This window comes from Ictalurus furcatus, chromosome 3 (genome assembly GCF_023375685.1).
Source record: "Ictalurus furcatus strain D&B chromosome 3, Billie_1.0, whole genome shotgun sequence".
NCBI classification, from domain to species: domain Eukaryota; kingdom Metazoa; phylum Chordata; class Actinopteri; order Siluriformes; family Ictaluridae; genus Ictalurus; species Ictalurus furcatus.
In genome coordinates this window covers 20,774,613-20,785,952 of record NC_071257.1, presented here as the reverse complement: position 1 = coordinate 20,785,952, position 11,340 = coordinate 20,774,613, and the positions used below count along the sequence as shown (strand labels likewise).

General features: G+C 36.8%; 1 protein-coding gene across 2 annotated transcripts; it reads right to left on the bottom strand.

Annotated features, from left to right (window-relative positions):
• Positions 1 to 1,650: 1,650 nt before the first annotated feature.
• pcgf6 (polycomb group ring finger 6) lies at positions 1,651 to 11,113 on the bottom strand. 2 transcript variants are annotated; one of them, XM_053621355.1, is made up of 11 exons: positions 11,009 to 11,113; positions 10,777 to 10,887; positions 7,773 to 7,872; positions 5,994 to 6,090; positions 5,464 to 5,519; positions 5,298 to 5,357; positions 5,013 to 5,130; positions 4,774 to 4,801; positions 4,595 to 4,693; positions 2,589 to 2,675; positions 1,651 to 2,468 (listed from the first exon to the last, which is right to left on the bottom strand). In XM_053621355.1, the coding sequence occupies exons 2-11, from the start codon at positions 10,876 to 10,878 to the stop codon at positions 2,421 to 2,423; spliced, it is 795 nt and encodes a 264-aa protein (XP_053477330.1). In that variant the 5' UTR covers positions 10,879 to 10,887; positions 11,009 to 11,113; the 3' UTR covers positions 1,651 to 2,420. The 2 variants fall into 2 exon arrangements, with proteins under 2 accessions (XP_053477330.1, XP_053477331.1); XM_053621356.1 differs by lacking the exon at positions 11,009 to 11,113 and adding an exon at positions 9,611 to 9,654 and having other exon boundaries at positions 10,777 to 10,879.
• Positions 11,114 to 11,340: the final 227 nt, after the last annotated feature.

Below are 11,340 nucleotides of genomic sequence, written 5' to 3'. Positions count from 1 at the left end.
ATGCTGGTTGCCGCACTTCTTCACATGCATATGATTCTTCCAAGTTTTATACTGAGCCCCTAAAGGATCACAATTAACTTTTTATTTTATTTTATACATTTGCGTTACCTCACAATAATTTTGCATTGTCTGGGATCCTTGCTTTAGTCTCTCCATGGGTACACACCCAGCAGTGTACTATACCAGGATGGCTGCACTTACTGAATTTTCCTTAGAAGCTGGATTAAAATATTGAGATGTATTTTCAATCTGAAATTTGCATTCTAAACTTTTTAAATGAAAGAACTTCTTGAGGATAGTACCGATAACTGTAACTGCAAAGAATTTATGTAGGAAGGTATGCAGGAATCTGTGTACGTTTGATCAGTGAGATGGATCCAAGAGTAGTTTTACAGAGGAAATGATCAATTCAATATTATTGCAAGGGAATGCAAGAAGTATTAAAAAACAGAGAAAGAAATCTCATCATGATCCTTTAGAGGTTCAGTATTTTTATTTGTTTAATGGTGGAATTTTAAATGCATGCTCTGTCCATGGTCCTGAACTTGGCACAGACTAGTTGGGCGAGCCTAATTCCAAATAAAGAGTATTCCACTAGAGGGATTTTCCAGGTCAGATCGGTTAATGTGATTGTGCACTATATCATATTTATATTTAGCTACATGTTTATAGTTATCCTACTATTGAGCAAGCAAAATTAAATAAAAAATTAAGTCTGCTCATGGGTGTCTCAAGCGATGCCAGGGGCCTGGGTAAAGTGGTGTGCACATACAAATACGCTATAGAACTGAATAACCAGCATGCTAATGATAGCAAGTAATGATTGCCAATAAAGAACTGCACCATTGCTGAGCCAGATCTTCTTCGCAGCAGTGAAAGTGGCATAACAGTGTGTACATGGCAAATTAAAATGCACTACAATGAATAATCTATAATGAAATTGGGGTATGCTACTTACATGGAAATATGTGCAGGTGACACAGAAACTGCTCTTTTGGTGCAAAAATACAACTTGTAACAGCAATCCATTTGGATAAAATATATATATATATATATATATATAGCGCTCAGAAATATATGCATTTCATGCATATATTAGATGTAGCCCTGAGCATGATAGTGGATAGGTTTCTACATGGCATATGACAAATACTACACCTAATATTTCTATAAAACCCTAAAAAATTATGAAAATGCACAAATAAAAAATACTTTGCATATGCCTATAAGACAGCAGCCAGCAGGTGATTACTGATACTGTTGTCTCCCCCCCATTGTTGATGATGAATAACATAATGAAAGAAAATTGTGTTGTCTGTGTGCTTTTCTACTATATTACTTCCCCAACAGACTTTTTAGACTGTTTTCTTAGTCTGTGACCTAGTGAACCAGTATCAGGATGTATTTATTGATAGATACTTGAAAGCAATTCTGTAAGTTGCTCTGGATAAGGGTGTCTGCCAAATGCCGTAAACATAAATGTAAAATAATAATTTCTCATAAACACTCTGACGGATCTGCCCTTTTTTTTTTTTTTTTAATAGTTGCTTGATGCTACCCACAAAAATATTTCCCCCCTCCATTTAAGATATACACACCTCCCATCTCCCCTTGAAGCTGAGCAAATGAAGTAAGTGGTTCAATATTCAAACCACTTTATATAATCTTACAAAATGTATTAAAACATGACTGTATGCCCTGCTTGTTAACTGAAGATATACTGTAAATGTCATGGTGAGCATTTAGTGACTTAGTTGTCATAAAATAAAAGATCTTGGCTATACCAAAAATGGTAGGGTTGTGCCGGATGCCCAGGGGAGTTTAATTCCTCTATCCCTGACTCTTTGTGCTTCTCCTCCCATTCACTTTTTCGAACAGCGAGCTTAGAGGCAACTTAAATACTCCAAGAGACACACTTAACTTTAAAAACATTATTGCATCGAATTTTCAGAAGAGTGTCATGCACAATTTAATGCTCAGCATTTTAATTTTGATGCAGAGAAGTCCTAATAAATCACACCAAGAGGTTGTGGTTTAAGAAAAACTCTGGCACTTTTAATCCAACTATTTTTGGCCAAAAGCACAAATATTCAAATATATATTTATTGGGTGGAAAACAGATGTATTGGATTTAGATCATTACAAAAGACACAGTTAATTTTCACTGGCTTTACAGTCTCTCTTATACATATGCTTTTTCCATAAAGTTTAGTGTTTCTATAAATTACAAAATTGCATTAAAGAATTAAAGAAAATAAAAACTGAGAACATGGAAAAGTATTAATAGTTAAACAACTGAGAAATATTTTCAACCGGAAGCAATATGTGAAAAAGATTTTTTTTTTTTTTGCTTCTTACAGTGTATAGAATAACCCTTTGGTCCCTGTAGATAAGAGGTTAGATAAATCACAGTCTTCTGTTCACTGAGTAGGCAGCACAAGTCCAAACTGTAACACCAGCATTCCATCCTTAGATCGTGGGGAGTGGAAAAAAGCAGTCACTTAGCTGTACAGTTCCAGTTACTATACTCAAATACGAATAGTTACAGGCTAATTTACATGCATGGTTAGAGTTTAACTGATACTCACCTGTAGGGCATTTTCTCCCACTGTGCTTTGTACTTCCCTCAAAGACTGACACTGCTCTAAGAGATGCTCTCCACAAACAACATCCACCTGACCGAGAAAGAAAAGCCGTCGATTTCATTTCAGTCACAAGGCAAAGTGAGGTCAAATCCCAATGAGATGTGTATTGACATATCTGGGTTATGTCTCTTAAGGGATGAATTTTAAATGTAATCCCCAGATTAGCATATATTAAACAACATTTGGTTGGGTTTCAATCATGCCATATTGCCTTCTTTCTCTTGGTTTCAGCCTCATGTCTCAAGAGACTGCAGGCACATTGCATTTCTCTCTCTCTCTCACTCTCAATTAACCTTACAACATTTGCTTTCAATTCTCTGTCTAGGGAAAGATTAACTTTATCCACAGAAGTCAGTAAGTGACAGTCAAGAAATTACCTTAAGCCACTTTTACATGCATGTTCAATCATACTATTCTGCTTTTAGTAATAGACACTTTTGGCCGTTACAAATTCAAAACTGGAATATTACAAAATGGGTCATAAAAAGCTACCACATTCAACTGAATTTCCCGTGCTTGAAATGGTAATGAAGGAAAAGGCCGAAGTCCGATCTGTTCAAACGATTTCCACCCGAGAATTTTTTAGATCTTATACTTATTCTGGTAATACCATTAACTCTTAGTCTGCAGTCATTATGGTCTGATACATATCATTAAACAAGAATATGAATAGTGAACAGTGCAATTTTCTTCACTGTTATAAAAATAAAAAAAAAGATATATTAATTAAAACTACCAACAGTGCTTGCTGAGTCTGGCACACTTATTCAAAAGACCAGTGTCTTATCAGGACCTTGGATAAGGTAAGAGAACCTTAATTAAATGACAGTTTTGGGGTGAAGTATGACATGGGGATGGATAGAAACAGTTAAGTACTTATTTTTACATTCAAAATGAGTTTGCATCTAAAGCAGTTACAACATTCTCCAATTTGTCAAAATGATCGAGCTATGAAACCAAAAACCACCACTATCCCAGGGAGCATCGGGCACAAGGCGGGGTACACCCTGGACAGGGTGCCAATCCATCGCAGGGCACAATCACACACCCATTCATACACTACGGACACTTTAGACATGCCAATCAGCCTACCATGCATGTCTCTGGACTGGGGGAGGAAACCAGAGTACCCGGAGAAAACCCCCGCAGCACGGGGAGAACATGCAAACTCCGCACACACATGGCCCCGGCGGGAATCAAACCCCGGACCCTGGAGGTGCGAGGCGAACGTGCTAACCACTAAGCCACTGTGTGCCCCTACCTAAAGACATATTTAAAATAAATACATTTACAGGAGATGAAGAGACTATCATATTTAAGTTCATGCTAAACATATTGTGAGAGGCAACTGGCCTTAGTGTTACAAGGATGGACATTTTTACTCAGGCTTTAGTTACAATTATTCACTTGCCAGGCACTGCCAGTATACAGGTGAGACAGGATACAATGCAAGCATATACCTGAGCAGTTGAAGGTTAAAGTTGTGTTACTCATGGGCCCCAGTGGTTCTCTGGTAGTCCTCGGATTTGAAAGCTCAATATTCTAATCACTCAGAAACTGAATGACGAAGCCAGCAGTGTCCCAAAGTGGGCTTTCGCACTGTATGCATGTACTGTATGCTCAACACTAAGCTTATAGCCCTCATTAAACGACTATTTTTGATGAAAAATACAAAAGGCATTGTCTTGTATTTTCCTGTGCTTAATTACAATATATAACATGTTTTTATTTTACATTTTAAAATACAGTGGTGTGTGTTAATGTTACAGTATAGTGTATACAGTCATGTAACTACTACCATCTCAAACCCTGACAGTGCATGCCCACAATTAACAAAGACTGAGGTCACCACACACACACAACACACTATATAAACTGTAAGCTACTTGACAATTGTTTATGCAAAGCAATGCAATACATGCCATAAATTATACAATATTCTGCTGTACCTTCAAATTTGGACTCAACTCCATCTTCCTTCGGATAAAGAGCTCCACATGACGAATAGTGGCTTCACCTGAGACACGGATATACTTTCTCTCCAAAGGCTGCACATAGAAAACCTCATCAGATCGATAAAACCTACTTGACCAACGCATCATGAGTGCCATTATAAACCAAAATATACCTTATAATTCTCAATGCCCTCCTCAGCTCTGTAAATCAAAGATGTAATAAACACAGAACAGTTAGAAAGGAGAAATATATTTGGCATGTACTTTACACTTACTTCAACTGGCCATTATTGAATTGTTTCTGAAGTTTAACTCCATCTAGTGGTCAAATCCCTATTTGCAATCCTCATAATAAATTACACTGAAAGGTGCGAGCATCATGCCCCAGACACAGGAAAACAAGAGCATTTACCCAACAAAATCCAGCATTAGAGACACATCAAGCTCTGGAGGAATGGTGAAAACAGACTGTGTCATGTAGTCTCTCTGTTTCTGTTTCAGAAGCTTTATTGGAAGCATACTTGGAGCTGCTATTAAAGAAGAAATAGTGACACAAGGGTATTTGATCATTAATTCAGAATACAGAAGAGACCTAAAATGGGTACTCGGAGACCACCAGCTCAAATTTAAACACTCATATACAATCTTAAACATAGGTGGTGGACTTTGTTTAAAATAAAATAAAAAATAACCAAACCTGGTTTTGGGATCGGCAGACCTCTCTCTTTGTAAAACGCATAAATTTGTGCCCTCTCCACTTGAATGTGGATCCAAAGACAATTCAAGAAAAACAATAAGCAAAATGAATCATTTTGGAACATAAGAATAGGTTGCCAGACACGTCGAGTAAAATAACATCTTACCTTCCTCCAAATATGGGACTGTCTTATACACAATATCTTGTAACAGCCTGTCAGGTCTGCAAAATAAACAGACAAATTAGACAACAAATTATTAGCCAATGGCTACATGTACATGCTGGAAAATCAGCCATGTGGAAAAACGTGAACAAATCCACTATTGTTCCAGGAGAGCAGCATAATTTACACCCAAGGGATTGTTGTGATCATAACAACAAACTCTCAAGGGTCTCATTTTGATCAGAGAACAGTGAAAAATATATTTTGACCACATGCAATTCTGCACTTGCTTCATTTCATGTTGTTCTTTTAAAGGTTTAAACTAATATTTTTTTATATACATAAGTTATGTTATAATTTTATATATATATATATATATATATATATATATATATATATATATATATATATATATATAATTATATATATATATAATTATATATATATATTATAAGTTATATAGTAATATATAACTTTAAACTACCATGAATTACAAAGAAAGAGACTTCAACGCTAATACAATATAGAAATACCTTATATTGTATAATGGTTGTGTTTGATGAACCACGATGCTACAGTTGGGACACCTGTTGCTGCAGAAGAAGTGCTTGACAATGCAACTTTTACAGACTGTGAATAAAGAAAATAAGACAGTGATGTGTTTGTAGATGTAAACGGCTAGCCAGAAACAAAATGGACGTGTACATTATCTACATTGGGGAAAATAAGCATTGAACAGGTCAACATTTTTTTCTGTAAATACATTTCCAATGAGGCTATTCACATGAAATTTTCACAAGACATCAGTATTAACTCAAGACAGGATTCACACAATTAAAGTCCATAAATAAAGTTGTGTGTAATAAAGTGGAATGACACAAAAAAAAGTATTGAACACGCTAAGAAAAAGCAGTTCTCCAAGGCAAGGTAAAGAACTAGCTGAAATCCGTAAGTAATTATACTCCCTATCTGTGCAAATTAATATCAGCTGGGTTAGTAAACTGATGGTCTACAAAAAGGCTTTTCGTTACCAAGGTGTCAAACAAGAAACTTCTCATGATGAGTAAAAGCAAAGAGCTCTCCCAAGACCTTCAGAACCTTATTGTTGCAAAATATATTGAGGGAATCAGATACAGATGTATTTCAAAACTTCTGAATCCTCCAGTAAGCAGCATCCATCCATTAGTCATCTTCTACCGCTTCCTCCTTCTTCAGGGTCGCGGGGAAACCTGGAGCCTATCCCAGGGAACATCGGGCACAGGGTGCCAGTCCATCGCAGGGCACAATCACATACACACTGACACACCCATTCATACACTACGGACACTTTAGACACGCCAATCAGCCTATCATGCATGTCTTTGGACTGGGGGAGGAAACCAGAGTACCCGGAGGAAACCCCGCAGCACGGGGAGAACATGCAAATGCAACCCACTAAGCCACCGTGCGCCCAGTAAGCACCATTGGGGCCACTATCCACAAGTGGAAGCAATATCACTCCGTCATCAACCAGCCATGCACAGGAGCTCCTCGCAAGATTTCTGACCAGGGAGTCAGAAGAATAGTCAGGAGAGTAGCCCAAGAGCCAAGGACTACTCGGAAAGAGCTCCAGAAACACTTGGAGGCAGCAGGTGCCATCGTCACAGAGAAAACAATAGGCAATGCTCTCCACTGCTCATGCTCACCCAGCCAGACTCCATTACTAAAGAAAAGCATGTCGAAGCTCGTTTAAAGTATGCAACAAGTCATAGGGACTCATTTTCTCTGGTTTCAGAGAAAATAAATCAGGGTGTTAGAATGGCCCAGTGAATCACCTGACTTGAATCCAATTGAACAAGATTTAAAGACAATATGTTTAGAAGAATGGGCCAAAATCACACCTGAATACTGTGGCCGATTAAGTTCTTCATACAGGACGGGTCTTGAAGCTGTCATTACAAACAAAGGCTTCTCGACTAAGTATTAAATACATTTCAGTTAGCGTGTTCAACACTTTTTTCCTGTGTCATTCTGCTTTATTACACATAACTTCAGTTATGGACCTTAATGTTTGGATTTCTTTATATGTGTGGATTTCTTGAGTTAATAACAAAGTCTGGTGAAAAATTAATGTGAATAGCCTCATTGGAAATATATTTACTAAAAAAATGTTGATGCGTTCAATACTTATTTCCTCCACTTTGTGTCAGGGTTGTTCATTTCAATTCTTGGATGCCCAGTGCTGTGATGACTCTTCTTTATCACACCCACTGAGCTCACAAATAACTGGCAAGTACAATCGGTGAGGAAATCACTAGGACTCCAACACTTACATGTATGAAGGCATTCAGTGATGGTGGTAGCATCGATGAAGAAGCCATTGCAGAGACCACAACGAATATAAGGGTACAGATCCCTCAGTGGTAGTGAACGCTTCAAGACAGTGGGGGGAAAAAAAACATAACTGATCAGATAAATAAGGAATAAAACACGATGCAGCATGCTACAGTGTGTTATTTAAGCAATACTGTACGAACAAGAGTGCTGTTGCACTGAAAATCAGCACAACCAAAGGCCACGAGGCTACAGGAAATCACATCCGTATTCATATTCGGTACAACAGCAAGACTGGGAGTGTGATATTAGTTTTTATACAACAGTTCTATAAATTATAAATCTATAAAGAAATTATTATTGAGTAACTGACATTTCAGACACAGTATGGCCAAATGTTTTGTTTTTGTTTATTTTTATTTTTAAAAATGGAAGCCACAGATGGAAATAGCATAGTGTGTTGCCATGCAAAGCACAGACTAACTGACAGTCTGTAGAAACGATTTTATTATAATGACCTATAGCCAGAATTGGTATTTTATGTAGTGAACACAAACAGGCACAGTGATACAAACAGTGAAATGTGCCAATGCATACTAAATATCAGCACTTATGGAATGCCGTTTGACCAATCAAGTTAGTATCCGGGAACTAACTTTGTATAAAATAATCCACAATGGCGTGTGCCGAATTGTAATTTTTTCCCCAATTTACACCACACTCAGTAAGTTTACATGTACAACCATAATTCGATATTAACCCGATTAAGACAATACTCTGATTAAGAAACTACCATGTAAACAGCGATTATTGATGACCTTAATCCGGCTAAAGTCATACTTGAAGTAAACACAAATCGAATTACGACATGTGGAGTACTCCTGATTTAGTCGCATCAACGTGCATTACAGATATGTACACACCTTAATCACACTATCAACGTCGTGTGGGAGTTTTCACCGCATTTTGAGACAGGACACGATCACACACGGCAGTGCTCAACCGTTTGACGGCAAACAAGAGTGCACGACTGCATCCGAAACCACATACTTACCTACTATATAGTAGGTGAAACACATGTATTTCTATATACTATATAGTAGGTAAGTACGTGGTTTTGGACGCAGTCCACAGCTTCAAGCAGTCGTCTATTTGCACCTACAGCATGACAAATAATTAACTGCACTTGAAACTTTCATAAAATTAAAAATGAAACACCCAAAACTGTATACGGTACCATAACGAAGACGAACTGTATGTTGATATGTGAAATTCTGGAGGAATGTCGGACGGCGTGGCGCGGGGACGTAATGACGTGTGCCGTTAATCGATCTATGTTCTATAACATGCAAAACGGGATGAAAGGAATATTCTAAAAGCAACTCATGTAAACACCTTAATCACAATATTGTCTTATTCAGAATAAGGTCAATAATTAGATTACTGCTGTCCATGTAAACGTAGTCACTGATTTGTCAAGAATTGTAATTTGTAATGCATTACTGAATAGCACTTTTTAACCATTTATGATTACATTTAACTTTGCGGCACATTCTGTGAGACAAGTTCCTGTTATCACGGTTGTTATAGCAGCTATAAACAGTCATTCCCTCAGCAGCCTCTCCTTTATTTCTCTCTTTCTAAGTTAATAAGACCAAAAATAGGCAGCATGTCATGGTACAGAGAAAATGGAAAGCGCAAAGTCCATTCACTCTGAAAAAAGATGATATTAATAATAATAATGATCTTTATCAAATTTCTCAGTAATCAATTTGTCAGTCTCTCTCTCCACACAAACAGTTCCCTATACAGTTTTCAAAAAATTGCGCTCAATTACCAAAAATGTCGGTTGAGTCAACATGGTAGTTATCTGGTGGCCATCTGACAGACATAAAATGCAGAAAAACAAATAAACATGTTTGAAATATTAAAACATTAAAGTATCATCAGTTCTTTTAATTATTTCATTAATAGGACTTTTTGTTGTTGTTGTTGAAGAAATCCATTAATTCCAATAAAGGACATTTTGTCCCTCCCCCCTCCCCCCTTAATGCATTCGTGTAGGTTTTTTGGTTCATGCATTGTGGGATTAAATATTTTTAAAAATCTCAAAGTTGTGCATCATACCCGACACCTACATGAACACTTTATAGTTGGTTGTGTGACTGTACATCATTCTCTTCAAATGCTATTGAGCTTTTAATTATGGTATAATTATAATTAATAATAATTGTAATTATGGTATTGTGTATGAGCCCACTCAGTAGTGAAACACATGGCAATTTTTACGAACGATCATAGATACTTTATTGATCCTTCACAGGAAATTAGGTTTGTTACAAGCAGCAACGATAATCAATCCTCACAGAGAGGCAAACAACAATCTATCTACATAAATAAGCTACTAAAACCAAACATTATGCTAAAAAATATTATACCTTATGATAGTACTAAAAAGATAGATAAAATATAAAATATGCAATAAAATATCCAAAACTACAGAGTGTGTTATTGCACAACAAGGGACTACTGCACATATAGGAGGTGAAATAGTCCCTTGTTGTGCAATATTTGCTAGTTTATTTTATTAAATATCAGAAATGTAAAAGGTGTGCATCATACCTGACACCTACATGAACACTGTACAGACTGTAAGTCATTCTCTTCAAATGCTATTGAGCTTTAAATGATGGTATATTGTGTGTATGGGTCCATATGGTATAAAAACATCACAATTTTCACATATGATTTGACAGTTTATTTAATTAAATATCAGAAATCTAAAAGGTGTGCATCATACTTGACACCTACATGAACACTTCTCAGTTGGTTTTATGACTGCAAGTCATTCTCTTCAAATGCTATTCAAGTTAGAAACCAATGTCGTATGTAACTTTAGAGACGGTCCCGTAAAATTTGCGAATATCGAGCATCCAACGTCAAGCCAACTTTATGCCAGTGAAACTTGTAAGACTTGTTAAGAGTTAAATGTTAAAGGTGTACCTCTGCACAGGTGGTCATGTTCTCTGGAGCTTTCTCTTGATCTTCAGCGCCGCTGCATGAGCCCTCGCCCAAACTTTCGTTTCCCTCACAGCTGTCGTCCATTCTTCGTCACTATTTTTCTTTAAATAAATGTATTTATATATATATATATATATATATATATATATATATATATATAGATAGATATATATATCTTTTCTTAAGTATTCTGTTAGTTTCAGATAAACATAACTATATTTTGCTTTGGGTTCCAAAGCGTTCAGCATGCGTTACAGCAAACAAATGAACTTTAACAGCGCTTCTCCTCACACCCGGTTGCTACAACATTCAATCCCGCGAGTTAAGCTTTGCGCGCGACAATAACAACACGAAGCTGCCGCTTGCAGATTTGTACATAATAAAAGTCCACATAAGGTGCTTTTTTTTTTACTTCAACAACAACCACAACAACGCGGAAATACCACACATAATTCTACATGTTAATAAAAACCGCCGTGTAGTTCCAAAACTTCCATTTTGTATTGAATACACACTAAATAATTCACTGGACATGTTTAAGCGCAT